The sequence below is a fragment of the Aulonocara sp. 'chitande type north' Nkhata Bay genome, linkage group LG11 (assembly GCF_057382095.1).
Source record: "Aulonocara sp. 'chitande type north' Nkhata Bay isolate Kocher_YH1m ecotype deep benthic linkage group LG11, A_spYH_male_GT1.1, whole genome shotgun sequence".
Classification (NCBI taxonomy): Eukaryota; Metazoa; Chordata; class Actinopteri; order Cichliformes; family Cichlidae; genus Aulonocara; species Aulonocara sp. 'chitande type north' Nkhata Bay.
Window position 1 is genome coordinate 22,651,245 of NC_141354.1, and position 17,161 is coordinate 22,668,405.

Sequence of the window (17,161 nt, forward strand, 5' to 3'; positions counted from 1 at the left end):
CTTATGTGTGTTTCACATACAAAATTTTAATCTTCAGTCGCTCAATTGCTTTTGAATTATCTGGAAAGGACAGGAGACTTTATTTTTAAACATAAGTGGACACTTAATTGAGCATCATATCAGCTGATGGTAGCAAACGTGTATAGGAAAGTGCATCAATAGATTCTAAGAGTGCAACACAGGTGCAAATGTTTGCGGTTTAGTGCTAAGTAGCATAAAAATATAATTCAAAGTTTTTCTTACAAAAGCTCGAGCACTGACCCTTGTGTGTGTAGTTAGTGCGATTAACCGCGAAGAATCCCATTTTATTTGCCCTGGAATTGCATTCAAAATGCTCTGAAGAGCACCACAACCACAATCAAGGGCTAGTTTCATGACCAAAATTAGCTACAGGTGCCTGCTTCCGCATCCACTTGTCAGTCAAACTGGCCATGCACCTAACATTCAGTGCTTAAACTATGCGCCAACCACGAGAGCTGAAAGATAAGGCCAAAGCCTGCTATTCCTACAGTGTCCACTTGAGGCGCTCTACAAAAGACAGCTAAAGTTGGAATATGTATCCAAGTGGTCGACTTTATGATCCACCACATCCATCTTTTAAATCATCAGTTATTGCTGCGAAAAGGGCAACTTTTTTTAAAGGAGTTTTTTAAAACCAGACTGATATTAGCGGAGAATTATACGGTACCGGAATGATAAAGACACAGGCAGCACACATCACTTCATAGTATTACCTGTTCAGGCTCGCTTGAAAATACAAGCAGTAGAAAACAGATTTCAGTACTCATGCTGTTAACTAGCTGGTTAGCGTTCAAAACGAGTGATAAGTCCCTAAATGAAGCCCCCCCGGTCAAATATAAGACCTGCACAGTGGAGTTATAATAAACTGTAGGAACACAAGCTTAGCGCAGTGAATTGTAGTCGTGGATTAGGTTTTAGTGACAAAAACGATCGTATTAAAAGGACAGCAGACATATTAGCCTAATCCTAACCCACTGACTACAGAACTCCAATCTCATTCACTGCAAGGTAGCGAAGGTGTTTTGACAAATCGTGGCGAGAAGGCGGAAGGAAATATGAACCTCTGAGCAGCACGGAGCTGTCACACACCCTCCCTCTAAACACCGCAGACACACACACACACACACACACACTCATACACACATACACACCGTCGGGTACAATAGAAGAGACGAGTTCGCCAAGGAGTAAAAGTCTGCACTCATTTCTACTATATTTTACCAGGGTTCCTGAATGTGACGCGACAACACTGAAATATAACGCCGACCCGGTAAGTCTTAGTCTTTCCTATTTTTTAGCAACAGTTTTTTGAAGAGCGAATAGAGGTAATAGAAATATTATAATTTTCAGAGGCAGTGAAGTGTAATACGATACAATACAGTAAGTGAAGGGGAAGTTGAGCAGCACATGAATCATCTGTCGCAACAAAAAAAGAAAAAAACTATGAATTTCTTTGCCGCGAAGTGAAGTTCCTTCTCGGCGAATAAACCGCCATTTCAAACAAGGCTGTAAATATTAATTAAGCAAATAAAACATCAGAAGTCTATTCCTTATCACGATGTATTGTCTTTCTCTTGGTTTAAATGACCAATTTTTCTGCGTATATGAATGTTTTCTAGGCCACAGAAATGCATTGACTGTCTCGTTGAGGATATGCCTCTCACCCCTGTCACTAAATGATCTGAAGATGCATATAGTGGTTGTCACTGTTAGAGCCCTGAAGCCTTTTTTAGGTTCCCAACGTGCGTCCTCAGACCACCATAGATTTAATGGGGACTTAAAGTAAAGTGAGCCATTTAATTTCACCAGATGACTGACTGTTGTCTTTGGTGGTTAGCCCAATGAAAGAATGACTTTTGTGATTACACGTTTCTCTAAGCTGTCCCTCCACCTACAGTAAACAGCTCCAAACTGGAATCAAGCCTGCCAAGTCATATATAGCAGAAAGAACTGCGTCTGTAGTTGTCTGTTTGGGGTTTGAGATCCAGCTTGAATCTATTTCTATGGACCACAGAGGCAAAAAAAAAAAAAGGTTTGAAAATACTACCAAGCCTGTATCCTGCTGTACTGTGGCATCCTCTATGAGGTTGAGCCTTCTTAGCAAACAAAGCACACATACACACACAGACACTGACAACACAAAGGTGTGCCGTGTCCAAATATGCTGTCCGGGAATAACATGACATAACAAATAATTTAGTTTCCTTTTCGATATTGTGTGAACTCTATCTCTGTGATTGCCATCACTGTGGTGGCTTCTTTTATGTTGTATTTAATGAGCATAGAAACTACTACTTTTTACAGATTGCTGTAATAACCTTTGCTCAAATAAATTAGAAATGAAAACATTCTACCACTTAATTAACAACAAAAACAAACGCAGTGCCGCTGGGTTTGTATGGAGATTCCAGCCCACAAGAACATAAACAACAGCTGAGTGTATTTTGGAAATATAAGGTAAATGTATAACTCATGATTTTCCAGGCTGGTCCCAACTTACCAAAATAGAGAGGACCTTTTGCTGATGAGCTCCCCCTTGTATGCGGGAGAGGTCCATTACTGTGGTGATGACAGACAACTGCAAGCATGTGATTGTAAGGATGCCACTGTGACACTCTGCCGTCTGCCATTTTTTTACAGGCAGGAGTATATGTGCCAAAAACGCTATTCAGTGGCATTTGTTAGTCTCTAAACTACCGATTGTTGTCATGACAGTATAACTGCACGAAAAAAATACTTTAAAACAAAATTTCCCCCTCGTGTGACGTGTGTTTAGTGCTTTGCAGAAAGCTAGCTGAAGCTGCTTGTGGTAAAGCTCAGTGCCAAGTCGAACAGCGTCCTGATCTATCGTTGTTGATCATTACTAGAGAATAATGCTGCAGGAAATCTCATTTGTCTTTCGAGCAGCAACAGTAGCTCCTTAATGACAAACAAATGTCAGACAACTGTTAGAGAAACAGTCTTTCTCTTTTTTTTTAAGATATTAACCTCCTAAGAAAGCGCAACTATTAATCCCAAACTTAAATTGTGCTGCCAGTGACTTTGTTATCCATCAACTGCTCTGTGAAGCGCCTGGAGGGAATACTAAGAGGGACTGCCACACGTCAATAACCAAACACTGTACCAGTGACAGTTGCTGTGGCTTTATCAGAAATAGAGAGAAGAGTGTCTTGGGGGCATATATAGATAGCAAATGTGATTCCAGCTGCCACTGTGGCATGGTAGTCTTAATGATAGGGCAGATGAGTGAGCGTTTCTTCTCATATGCTTTGAGCTATGTATCATGTTGCTGTACCATTGTTTATCAGAGCTACTTTTGCTGTTATATGAAATAAACAGCTGATGAGGATTACACAGCTGTCATTCACTGCTCCAAGGGGAGCCTTAATAGCATGTGTGTTTGTGTGTGTGTGTATCCACATGAATACCAGACAGTGTTAAACAGACATTTTAATGTTTTTCGAGCACGTCTATTTAGCACATCGTTCTACACGCGCTTCACCATCATTGCTTCTCTAGCAGTTGGACTGCAGACCTGCTTTTCTAGTTTTGCATGCTGTTCCTGTTGTGTTTGTTACAGAAACCTTGCTATGAAAACGCCCTTCAAAACTCTGGATTGAAACCAGTAAGACTCAGGTTAGACCTTAACCTTGAATTTGCTTATGAGCAAACAAATAATGAAAATAATCTAAGTTGTTGACACAAATGTAGTGGCTATGTCAAATAGATAGATTCATTATTAGGATATGGATGAGGAAGCAGACAAAAACATACTGGTAATAACATTTGTGTGGATTTGCATGCATGTGTGTCAGTAAGAGTAATGGTGTTCAGAAATCTAGTAGTTAGTGATTAAAGGCCTACTGCCTCCTGCCTTTCCAAGAGGGTGCAATCTCAGTGATTAGACTGTCGACCACACATTGTGGAGCACAGACAGCTGCAGCTGGTTATCAATTGAACTTTCAGGGTGACGCTATCAAAACAGATCTCGTTGTCTTATTCTACCAGCTACAGGGAAAAACAATGTTATGGTCACACATCTAATTTTATGCATACGTGATGCTGAAATGAGGTTGTGGTGTGTTAATAATGCAGTCTTAATGCAATGAGTAACCAAAGCTTTGTAGAGATCTTTTGTGCATAGTTTCTGCTGAAACTCATTCAAAAGCTAATATGAAAAAGTAATTGATTTTACTGTTTAGCCACCAGATGCTGCAAAGAACCACATCTGTCTGCCTTTGCTGAAATGTGTACATTAGGCTAAACTCAGCGTTAACTCTTTATTTAGGTTGGACGTTCAGGAAATTATTGTCTGAAAGCCAAAAAACAAGCTGCCAGAAATGAGGGAAGTGGGAAGTTCATAGAGCACGTGAAAGAGTTGGGTGGGGGTGGGAGGGATTGGATCTATTTCGATACTCTCCAAAATAGTAGTGGGGATGCACGCTGGGACTACCATGTGATAGCATTCGGTGCTTTTGTAATCCATGCCATGTGTAGCTTGCAATTTCCTCCTTCCTAAATCTCTGAAGATGATTCTCATAATGAAAGATCAATTATTTGATCCCTAGCTTTTACTGTACTCTGTGGATCATATGGCACAGATATTGCCCTGTGGGCCTTGGAAGGGAATAAACTAGACTCTTACTAAACTCCTCCTCTCACTATGAAAGTGCAATTCGGGAAGTTTGCAAGCATAGCCCTGATTTCAGAAGAGTCATCCTTTGAAGTTTAATGTACATTGAGGTCGGTGTGTGCAGACCATGTAGTGAGAACATCCAGTGAGAACATCTCTGTGGTGTCGGATTCACAGCAGAGCATTAACCACAAGCAAATTTCTATGTAGCTGCAGAGGAAATCAACTGGTTTTAGCTGGGCATGGTGTAGGTTAAATATTTAACAAAGGATCGGGCAAGGGGCAAGTGTAACAGTAACGAAAGCTCTTAATAAGTTATGAAAAGGGGAAAAACAAAAAAAAACCACTAAACGAGGCTTGTGTTACCATGCATTTTATGTGAATAGATTTACACTTGATTACATACGATGCTGTGGTGTAAAAATGCAAGTAGCAGCTTTTGCATTTAACATGGTTAGCACGGCTTTTATGACTTCCTCAAAACAAGCCCTTGTACGCAGCATCTCTAGCACATCTTAATATATAAATGTCTCTATATTTCTATATTTTATATGTATATGTATATTTATACCTATATTTATATTTATCTATTTATCTTAATATTTATGAATATCTCTGTTTCTACACTCATTTTATATGAGTGCTTGATGTTTGTTGTATATTTGCTGCTATGACAACTCAATTTCCCTCTGGGATTAATAAAGTCTCTCTGATTCAGATTCTCATATGTCATACACTCAGTGAGTCTGGTCAACATATACAACATATCTCTCTCTGCCTATATATATATATATATATATATATATATATATATATATATATATATATATATATATATGTTGTATGTAGGTATATTTAGAGGTATGTTAGTGTCAAACACCCAAAGGAGTACAAATAGTACTGAATTTGGTGGTTTGTCTTCTCGATTATTTTGCCTTATTAAAAAACTGGCAACTTTTTCTTCTGCACAGTCAACTGAGACACAACATTTCTGTCACCAGTTTTAAGTTATTTTATGTTGCTCTGCAGGTCTTCTGTGATAAGGAAATTGAAAAACAATCTATCATACTAATAACTGTATATTATATTATTATTTATCATAATAATATTATATTATCATTATATTATTATTTCTGAATAATTGTTTTATAATATTTTTGGTTAGCTGAAAAAAAAAAACTAGTCAGGTGACTGATAGAAGACAGCCCTCTATGCAAATGATGAGTGAGATAAATAAAACTCCTTCTGTTTAAACCTTACACTATTACAGATTGGCCTCTTCCTTTTTCACAGCTGTTGTTTTTCTTCATGCAGCTTTTTCTTTAAGACTGTTTTTGAAGCTCATTTTGGAAGGTTTATCTCTGTTGGACATTTTCATTTAAGGGATTTTTGACCCAGCTTTCCTGAAATTTGTTTATCCTTTCTTTTATTGTTCATCCAATTGTTCCTGCAAATGAACAGGTGATGTCATAATTCTTTTTTAAACAGGCGCACCGTATACATATTCAGCAATCCTAACTTGACTGTAAAACATTTTTGTGTCACAGCTAGAGGTAGGCTGAGTGCAGTGATGTCCAGATCCACAAAATCAGCCTCGAGATCTCGGAGCCGCTCGAGGTCCAGGTCAAGATCCCGTTCCACCTCCCGCTCCAGGAGTCGCTCCAGGTCTCGGTCCAGGAAGCACCGCTATAGGTACGAGCGATCTTCCGTTTGCAACAGCTTGTTAGCGGATAACATGCATTTGCCTTGATTGCTAAAGTTCCACCCTAGTTGCCAGATCTGTGTTGTTAAAGTAAAATTTAAAAACTCATTCTTGAGATCCATTTTCATCTGTTTTGTGTAGCAAATCTTATTGTGGCTGACTGGAAACACACTGTGTATTTTTGTGTATCTTTGATTGCCATCTGTAGGATTTAAAGAGTTTGGTTTTCACATGAATAGACAGAGCTGGTGGAGCATATTAGAGCCTTTGAGTCCTACCCAAACTCTTGAGTCAGGCTCTGTATCCACAGGAAATTAATATTTGAGAGTTCAGCTCCCGGTTAGTGAATTTAGTTTAGGTAGTCTAATATAATATTGCACAGTGGCATATGGGAATGTTTTGTACCACATTTCACAGTATTTTGAAAGGCATTTTGTTGATGTGCTTTTATTTCGTGAAGCTTTGACTGAAGGGTTTTCTGCTGACTTTGATGTGCTTTCGTAAGAAACAGTAAGGCTTCAGTCTGATGCCTTTGCCGCTACTGGTAGAGTGACGCCCGGATGGCAATAAAATGACAGGCTAGCTCATTTCCTGGCAGTGTTACAGCTTGTATTAAAATTAGCATAAATAAGAGTTATGGAAGGAATTTAATGGTCTACTCTTCCTGAAGCTACCTTGCACGTGTGCAAATGGCTTTGTGGGAAGGCAAAACAGGACTGGAAAAGTGTGAATGCACACCTTTGTACAAGTTTGAAAACAACAAAAATGTAAATACAAAAACAGAAAAAAGCATATCCCCGCCCACCCTCTGCGCACACACACACGCACGCACGCACGCACGCACAAATAAATAGTTAATTTCCTGCATGTTTTACATGGGCAGCATGTTAGAACAAGAAACAGTTGTCAGGTTAAAGAGCATTTAAAGGTGCAGGTTTGACAGTGTGCTGGGTGGAAACATGTTGTCAAATGTTGCCAGTGCGAAGCTTAAACTCTTTCTTTCCAACATTACCTGATCTTGCTTTAACACACTTAGTAATTAGAGCCACAGTTTACAGAAGTACATGGTCTGAGCTCTCGCTTGGCCGATTTTTTACTCACTGACAAGTCATAGCAGGAAGCTGAAAGAAAATAATATCCACAACAATTTGGTGGAACAGATTTGCCATGTGTGACACAATATTCTGTCATTAATCCTCTCCAAACGTGCTGAAAAGCCCTTTTAACTGGCAGGCATAGAGTCAAAGAATTCAGGCAGTAGTAGATTTCCCACCCTTATACGGTCCATGTGACTCCCTGTTCCACCAGAGCTGGGCAGAGGAGATGCAGTATTTGTAGCTCGCACTGTGCAGTGCTGCTCATTGCACTGCCTCTGTATTCCAATGAGAAAGCACACTAGGTGAGTTACATGCTTCTCTTATTTCTTTTTTTTTTTAAATTTAAGTTCATTTATCTAGTTTAGTATTATGTTTGCATGTACTTTGGCACAGCTTTAATTCATTAATCTAGACTTTTGCTCTGCAGCATTTTTTAGATTTTAAATTATTTGTAAATCACTTCATACTCTTAACATTTTAGGAGGGTGGTGGTGAGAAATGCATCCTTTATAAAAGCTGCTGAAGATGCAGTTAAATACAAGTAGCAGTAGATACTTTGCACTACTACTTTGAAGTCTGAAACAGTTATACTCTCAAATATGACAGTGGACAGCTGTGGACACAGTGTTGAAATGTACTTTTAAAAGCATGGTGTTCTGATTAAATTGCTGATTTGAGAAAACTGAAGAACAGACTGTTATAATCTGAAGCCCTGGTAAAAAGTCAAGGCTAGCACGCTGTGGAAGGCTTTTTATTGGAAGTGCAGCAGCGCCACCCTGTGGTCTAATCTGACCTTGCAGTATGCTCCGCAACATGTTGTGTTCTCCATGTGTTATCATAATAACATATATTCAAGTGTTATACATCGTCACAGAATTTAAGGATTATTTTCAAAACATTTGTTTCAAAATATTAAGGATTGTTATTATTTTCAAAATGATCCTGAATAATAGGAGCTGTGTGTTTTTCTTCTGTAAACTTCCCTAGAATTTGAATAGTTATGAATAGATATGTCATTTCAATCTTTCAGACCAGCAATAAACGTTGTTTTTTTTAAACAGTTGTAAGCAATCATCCAAGTACTCCTAGTTTTGTATGTCATTGAGCCAAAGCAAATATGCTCCACCTTTTTCCCTTTTATATTAACCAAGCATCTGTCTGTCTCAGCTCTAAACTGTTAATTGTAGGTGGTTTATAGTTTCTGGTAGTGTTGTTTCACATAAGATCTACTGTTTCTATTTTGGAGGCAATACATTATTGAGAAAATGTATCTATATCAAACTCTGTAGAAATAAACGTAATGTTTTCGTTGTCTTCTTTATTCATTCACAGCTCTAGATCTCGGTCTCGGTCAAGGTCAAGATCAAGATCTTATTCTCCATCCTATAACCGGGAGAAGAAATATCCGCGAGGTTACCAGAACAACCGGGACTTCCGGGGCTATCACCGCGGCTTCCGTAGGCCATATAACTTCAGGGGTCGAGGACGGGGCTACTTCCCACGTGGACGCTACCAACGAGGTGGACGTGGCTACAATAACAACAACTATCATCAGAACTGGAAGAATTTCAGGCAGCATCCTCAAAAACAGCAACAAAATCATCAGAAACAACAACAGCAACAGCATTGGCAACAGAAACAACATCAAAACCATTCACAAGGACGCTCTCAGAAACACTGTGGGACCTCCCCTCATGGTCAATCTCACCAGTCCGACAAATCCTGTTCTCCTTTATCCAGACACTCGCAGCATTCTTCTGCCTCATCACACTCCTCCTCTCCTAAATGCAGGCCGGCCTCCCTGCTCGCTAACCAAACCTCAAAAGATGTGAAAGATGAGCAGCTGGCTTCCAAGGACGTTCAAAAGGGAGGAGAGGGAGAGGATGAGTCAGGGGAGCGTGTTGAGTTATTGGCAGGAGATGATATAGAAGGTGCTGGCGGTGGGAGAACTGAGGGGAACTGGAAAGGCCTGACAAACTACAGCAGCAGTCCAAAGAAAAACAGTCCGCTGGCAGGCTCTGCTGCTACTGTTGGTCAGAGCAGCCAAACGGCTAACCAGTCTAGCCCCACTAAAAACACAGGCATCACACCCAATGGCACCCCCACCTGGCAGATGGTGTGTGGTTCATCCTCGGCTAAAAAACCTTCAAATGAAGGTCTAAATCAAATCCTTTCCAGCTTTGACATCTCCAAAGAAGACTACCTGGATAGAGATAAAACAGCAATCTCCATTGCATTCAGGAAGTAAGACCAGTTTTATGTTTACACTCATGACAATTTTTAGTAACTTGAAACACAAATTGTTGTTTGGTTCTTCTGTTTGGAGCCTCACATAATGCAGATTGTGGATTTTTGGGTTTGATTCCATATTAATGGATAGATTAGGTTTTCCAGCAATATAGTTACAAATTAGTTAGAAATCTATTACAAATAAGTAGCCTGGCTCGGCTGTGTGTGCAGGACATGTAACAGAGTATGCATCAGAGCTGAGCAGACAGTGGTGCGACAATAAACAATGAAAAAAAGTCAACATCAGGCAAATGTACCAGAAGCCATTACAAATATACTTTTGGTAGTCCAATAATGGACAGCAGGTTCATTTGAGCTTTACTTTGGGTAAACTACACAACCATTTCATATTTGCATTTTATAAACTTTGCAAGCTTCAGCTACTGTATCCATTTACAGGAATTCTAAAGGTTTTCCAAGTGAAAACAACATCCTTCTTCTTCTTTATTTTCATTACTAAAGTGCTTCCCTGATAAAAAATGCTTATATTTCACTGTTATTTTCATTTTTGCAGCTGTCTCACAATCAGGTTTTCGAGTTAGACAGAGCTTTTTATCTCTTTTTCCTTCTTTAGGTTTTGGGAGGAAGCTAAAGCTAAAGCTAAATCTGCTTCAGAAAATGCCAGGAACGCAGAAGCAAACTGTATGGAAATGGAACAAGAGAAAGTAAATGGCAAAGCTTCTGTAGTTGTCTCTGATTCTGTATCAAGAAAATACAAAGAGGATAATGATGCTGGAGTGTCTCTGAACAGCTTTTTCAAAGCCTCACCATTTCTGTCTGCTGATGGGGAAGAAGAGGATGAGATGATCATTAAGCCTCAATTTAAATCACTTCCAAAAAATTGGAATAATGGAGAAGTGTCCTATAAGCCAAAGACCAAGGTCGCTCCATCAGCCCGAGAACAGTTTGAAGAGTGCTTTGCGAAATGGCAGAAGTTTGCTAATAGTGACAAAGATGCCACGGCAGAGGAGCTTTATCTCAGTGGAAAGCAGGATAAAACAGCAGCCACTGCCGCTGCCAAAAGGGAGTTAACGGGAAAATTCAAAGAACTGTCCCCAGACTTGATTTGTAAAGCCAGGAAGACGGCAGAATCTCTATCTATCCCATCTCCTACACCACCATTGCGGAGGAATTCTGACAGAGACACGTTTGAGGTCAGAGTAGAGGACCCGCCTGTCATGTCCTCAAGAAAACAGGAAGCAAAATTTAATGTTAGAATGGATTTCCTTGGAGATAGCCTGATAAGGTAAGCCTTGTTCAATAGGTTCAATAATTCTTTTTTTTAATGTTATGTCATTATTCATTCAAAAGAAATTCAAGAGACTAAAGAACTTATCATTTCAGTTCGTCAGATCTTTTAGCTGAAGAGCGACAGTTGTCTCAGGACCTTGTGCAGTCCTCTAAAAAGGATCAGGAATTTCGCTCCATCTTCCAGCATGTAAAGGCTGCACAGTTACAAAGAAGTCCCTCTGAGCTGTTTGCTCAGCACATTGTCACCATTGTTCACCACATCAAAGGTGAGTCTTCTGTGTCTAAACCATATCGAGCGATTGCAAATCATTACCCTCGATACCCTCTATGATGCAAAATTCATAGAACAATCAAATATTTTGTCTTGACTGATTTTCAGCATTATTATTCACAATGGCCTCTTGAATAAAATGTGACGTAACCATAGCTTTTGCTTCTTACTTTGTTACCAAATCAGCTCAGCACTTTCCATCTTCTGGCATGACTCTAAATGAGCGATTCACCTTGTACCAAAGACAAGCTGCAGAGAAGGAAATGATGAAGCCAAGAAAAAGTCCAGAGATACACAGGTAGAGTCGCCTATTGAGTGACCCCTCTCACCTTCAGTGTGCTGTGGCTTCACCTCCTCTTTTAACAGCTTTCAGGTATTTTTTCTCACCTTTCCTCCCTGATAATCTACAGACTATCTTGGCTTATTTGTTCTCATGCTTGGTGGAGGTCAGTTTTACTTTCCCAGCAGTTTTCTTTTTTTCTGTTTCGTGTTGTCTTTCCAGTTCAGTGTTGCTGACCGTTTGTTTGTTATGGCACGTGTCTTGCATTTCTTTTATCCCATCTTGATTTCTTTCTTGCAGGCGAATCGATGTTTCACCAAGTGCTTTTAAGAAACACCCTCAACTTTTTGAGGCGATGAAAAGCTCAGAGGATGGCACTTACAAGGTGACTGAACATTTTGACGTATGAAGTATATTGGAATAAGACAACTTCAAACAAGTGAGAAAGCCACATGCCTTTAGACTGCACTCTCTGAAAGCCCATGGCTTTCCTTGAAGGGAGATGCTCAAGTCTAAGAAAAGCAAATGCAAAATAAGGCACTTTGACTTTGCTGTTTGTTATATCGCCTCACATGGTGAATGGGTTGTATTGTGGGCACAAGCCTGACCAAGGCTAATGAATCAAATAAGGTCAAAAATGGAAGCCTCAGTGCCAAAGCTGTTCAAGGGACTCTAAGCAATCGTCTTCGTAAGTATTCTTTTAAAAAAATAAGGAACGGAAATAACCAACAGCAGGCACTTCATGTGCCTGTGCTTACGTTTACTTGCTTAACATTCTGAGTAAACCATCATAGTATTTCTTTATTGATGCGCATGGATACATCTGGTCAGCTCTCAAACATGCAGAGGAAATACTAAGTACTGAGTAAACTGAAATTAGCATGAACAATCACATGCCTTGTCTGTCACTGTTGTGAAAGAGCCAAACTGGTGGTTTTGCATGTTTTATCCATGTTTACACTTCGGCATTTTTCCCACATGTTTTCCAAACCCGATTTCTGATTTCTTCCTGCCATCCATTGGTGTTGGTTCATGATACTATATGATAAGATATGACATGATTTCAACTTGTTATGGCCTGAAAGTTTAACAAACCTTTGTGTTTTGAAAAACACGAGTATGTGATGTTGCTGAAGTTTAGGAATTTAAATATGTGAATCTGTTGCTGGATATTTTATTGCTGTTGAATAGATTGGATGGATAAGGCTAGCTACATGTTAACTGTGCTGAACCACCTATCTAAAGAAATTATGAAGACTTTTGTGACCAGGAAGTCATGTAAAATTTGATCATCAAAACATAAGATTTGGAAAAGTAGATGTTTAGGAAACACTAAAAACATGCAAAACTACTGGCTTGGCCTATTAAATGCACTCAAAATTCCCTCAAAAATAGCTTGGTTTTATTCATGCCAGCTGGTTGTCACCTGGGTTTTTGCCCTTTTTCCCTGCACTTCACTATTTAGTTTACAAATCCGCTTAGCTCAGAGAAGACTGACAGCCCTCCACATGCTAATCCAAAGTCTATCCACGACATTGTGTTCTGTTTTAATTTTGCTCAGGATGGAGGGGAAAAAATCAAGGGTGACCCAATGGACCTTCGCTTGGATATTGAACGCCGTAAAAAATATTCGACCCATGAAAGATATTATAACGAGGATCAGGGAAGAGATGCGGGAGATTCCCCAGATTCTAGCAGAGAGAGATCTGTGGAAAACTTCCATAAATACCACAAGAAATCAAAGTATGCACAATTGTTCTGTACTTGTATCTACCATTATGATGACATAATCATCTTGCACTATAAACAGCTGCATGTAAAGAATTTGCTTGCATGATAATCCTTGTGCAGGAAAAGCAAGAAGAAGAAGAAACGTTCTCGCTCCACTTCATCCTCATCTTCCTCATCCTCCAAATCTAACAAAGATGAAGGTTTACCCCAAGAGAAACCTGATTCAAAAAATGGAGACTTTAATAAAAACCGACTGGGCCAAAGGGAATCATCAGGTTCAGCTGAAAGTGGACATCCACATGGAGGATTTGTAAGGCCAATAAAAAGCTTGATTTGTTGTAATATCTACAATATAATGTAAAATTCCCATCATAGACAGTTTGCTATGTATCGCTATGTATTGCATATTTTGAGCATTTTTTTCTTTTTCTCCAATTATAGCAAGTAAGAATACGTGGAAGGAACTGGAGCAAAGGGAACTATCAGGGTAACATTTCACACAGTAATCCTGTAAGCATGGTTGTACACCAAAAAAGTGAAGACTGGAACCCAGAATATACTCCCAAGAGCAAAAAATATTACTTGGTAAGGTTTTCTCATTCCTTATCTCTTTCCTTATTTTGTCAACCTTGATTTCTGAAAATATTTAGAGGCTGTGTTAAATGTAAACAATAGAAGCATATAATTATTTGCCAAACATTTAAACTGCACATCTAGTGAAAACTGAGGGTCTGAAAAAATGCTGAACAATACATACAGGTTTTGAAGCAATGTATGGTACCACCCAGGCACCATTCTGTTTATTAATAGCAGCATGGCTCCACAGTAAATGAGTCCCGGTGCTAAAGCGGCCTGGCTGCATTCCACATCTATTCGTCCGACATGTGGAGCATTATGAAGCCATGAATATGACTAAGGAGGACTAAACTGTTGACCAGCTGGAATTATATATCAAGCAGCTGCCAAATGCTTAGAATGGTTGTTAAAAGAAGAGGTGATGCAAATGGTCGTAAACATGTCCCTGTCATGATTTTACTACATTGTTGGCATCAAATTCAAAATGTGAAAATCTGTCCATTCAGCCATCCATCAGCTTAACCATTTATACCTCAGTTACACTGGGTTATAGACCTGCCAGTAACTTCCTGGCAACCACTGGTCACTGTGGAAAAATGTGCATTCCCCAACAAGTTAACAAGTGGTTGCTGGTGTCATTGTGAAATCAGTTGCTAACGACCCAATCATGCAGGCCTAGAGCAGAGTCGTCAACCCCTTAACTCACCAGGGAAGAAAATGTATCTTCTCTAGCTAGTTGGTGAGTGGTTGCATGCAGTCACTCAATGAAAGTAAAGGTGCTTTCAAAGAAGGCATGGTGCCCTACCAAACAGCTTTAGCATTGTTCTTATGTTATTGTATTGCATTTTGCACACCTCTGTTGCTTGTGAAGTTTGCACACAAGAATTTCACTCGCATGTGCTGTACCAGTGTACCTGCACATGTGATGTGAGAATAAAAAGTGATTTGATTTGATATTATGAAGTTGCCACGGTGACCTGTAATTTGCTTGCCAAACCACAAAGCGACTGCTAGCTGAGAAGTAGTGAAATTGTTAAAAGTGCAACAAAAATCCAGAAACATCTGACCCTTAAAAGGAAAGTTGTTCTTGTTCTTCAGGTTTGCATTGCTCTTTTTCACTAACACTCAGCAAGTAGTAACGAATGTTCAGTCTTCAATGCAACTATGAGAAATTGCTATAGTCTGCTAGTAACCATAAGGGTCACAGGGAGATTTCTGGTGTAGCACCCTCTTTGTGGCTGATTTTACCTAGCGACAGCTAGCAGCCTGGTTAGTGAATAAACTGACTACTCTCTCCTTTGAATGGTATTTAGCTGATCATAGGGCTAACATAGATTTTTCAAAAAATTGTTTTTCAGCTTCAGCATTTAATGTGTTGAATTTGAGCCTTGACATATGTCTCTCACATTCTCCCACATTTTTAGCACGATGACAGAGATGAAGAGTCAGAATCCAAGTGGACAGACAATCGAGGTCGAGGGAGGGGAAGTTTAACTCGCGGAAGAGCGAGGTTCCTTATCCGCAAAGCCACTGGAGGTCCCAATATCATCTATCCAAAATGGGGCCTCGATAAATTCCAGGTCAATGACGAGCAAGGTGGCATGCAGAGAGAAGAGACAGAACAGGACCATAAAAGGGCAGAAGTTGATGGAGAGAACATCTGAGTAGCAAAGGAATCTGCAGAAAATCGTATCTTCTGTGTTCTCACAAGATCTGACTGAGTGATTTTATCCAATGGATCAATAAATGCAGATTAAATGTTTTAAGATATTCCTATGAAACATATTACTTTGTTTTCATTTCTTCAGACTTGACACAACCATTTCCTACATCAAGACTAGTAAAAGCGCTGTTTAAGAGTGAAATGCAGTTTCTTGTCAAGTTTAAAGTTTTATGCTTTTGCTTTATTTTGGTAAATTAAAATCTCTTTCACGCAGCATTATATTAATATTTACACTTTTTTGGTTAGGATGGTTAGAAAATAACTTGCAATTTTGAATTAACACAAAAAAGAACTGCACATTTTTGATCAAATCAGTTAGGCAACAAGATAAATTATTGTACTGCAAATATATTAAAATCTAATTTAATTTGCAAACAGTGACTATATGTTATGTTTTTCTGAGCTATGTCTCAGCAATAAGTATGTTGTTGGTGATGACATAAAACACCAATTTGGCAGAAATAACACTGATCTGACAATGGGACCAAACTGCACAGGGTCATAGATTGTGCCCTGCAGTCTGTCATTATAAAGCATACAACCATTTTACAGCACTAGCTAAAAGCCTTTTAACAAGCTTGTGAAACATTTTACTATCCGAATAGTAGCTTTAGCTTGTTTTTGGATACCACTTTAGTGTATAATATTGATAGTGATTTTCTTTCTGCAAAGACTTTAATTTTGGTATTTGTACTTGGCCACGCAGGATTCTGACTTCGATTGTAACAGAGAATTTGTTTTCACTGCTATAGATTGTATTGTCATTTTTATGTTTGCAAGCTTTTATTTAACCAAACAGGTTTTAGCAGTGATGCTAACTGTGTGCAACTGTTAACGCAATGAGAGAAGTAGTTAAAAATTTTAGTATAGAGTCTATCCAAGTTTGTAAAACAGAACAGGAATGTTTATTCTGTGCATATCAATGTTATTTGTTTCTAGGCTCATTTATGCAAGTACAAGTATACCTTGCTGTGGGTGCACTGGTCTTACTTGCGTATGTTATAGGCCTACAGATTAAAATTTTAAGGTTGACTTCTTAGGGAATATTGCATATTTTAAATAGTTGTGGTCACTGTTTTTGTTTTTGTTTTCTTAGAGACTGTAAATTAAAGAAACACTGATTACTTTGACATTTGTCTGTATGTGTCTTTAATTAAAAAGAATCTTTACAGTCTTTTAGGTTATCTTTATTTACCTCTGTGTATGGAAATGATGGTGCTCCCAGGGTCCACACACCATGGGGCTCTTAAACATACTTAGGCTGGCTCATGATTCAATAAGAAGTACCTATGTCGGTGTGGCCTAAAAATATTATGTTTGTGTGCTATGAGTGAACCACACTTTGCACTTTACTTTCATAATATTGGTAAGAGTGTATCAGGGTGGAGCCGATTTGGTTACAACCCATGGTTTTGTTTTTTTTTTGACTAAAGGCCAAAATCACCTGCTTCAATCAAAGCAATCAAATCCCTGTAAGTCACTGGGAGTTGAATAAACAACCCAGCCTAAAGCTACAGTGTGCCTGTGCACATCCCATTCAACCAAACACCTATCAACCAATCACTGTATCAGAGCAGGTTGAAGTCA

General features: G+C 39.1%; 1 protein-coding gene across 3 annotated transcripts; it reads left to right on the top strand.

The window, feature by feature from the left end:
- The first annotated feature begins 1,114 nt into the window (after positions 1-1,114).
- On the top strand, positions 1,115-16,704 carry thrap3a (thyroid hormone receptor associated protein 3a). 3 transcript variants are annotated; one of them, XM_086311143.1, is made up of 11 exons: positions 1,115-1,291; positions 6,202-6,346; positions 8,786-9,697; positions 10,317-10,988; positions 11,087-11,259; positions 11,451-11,562; positions 11,845-11,929; positions 13,106-13,287; positions 13,396-13,585; positions 13,717-13,860; positions 15,276-16,704. In XM_086311143.1, exons 2-11 carry the CDS (start codon positions 6,225-6,227, stop codon positions 15,513-15,515), a joined length of 2,832 nt encoding a protein of 943 aa, XP_086167269.1. In that variant the 5' UTR covers positions 1,115-1,291; positions 6,202-6,224; the 3' UTR covers positions 15,516-16,704. The 3 variants fall into 3 exon arrangements, with proteins under 3 accessions (XP_086167269.1, XP_086167270.1, XP_086167271.1); XM_086311144.1 differs by lacking the exon at positions 1,115-1,291 and adding an exon at positions 5,930-6,115; XM_086311145.1 differs by lacking the exons at positions 1,115-1,291; positions 6,202-6,346 and adding an exon at positions 7,606-7,755.
- The last annotated feature ends 457 nt before the right edge of the window (positions 16,705-17,161 follow it).

Bases quoted from the DNA above. Each gene is read 5' to 3' on its own strand.
- thrap3a (XM_086311143.1), top strand. From the start codon at position 6,225: ATGTCCAGATCCACAAAATCAGCCTCGAGATCTCGGAGCCGCTCGAGG. The intron at 6,347-8,785 runs GTACGAGCGATC...ATTCATTCACAG, and splicing joins TCCAGGAAGCACCGCTATAG to CTCTAGATCTCGGTCTCGGT. The intron at 13,586-13,716 runs GTAAGGCCAATA...CTCCAATTATAG, and splicing joins GACATCCACATGGAGGATTT to CAAGTAAGAATACGTGGAAG.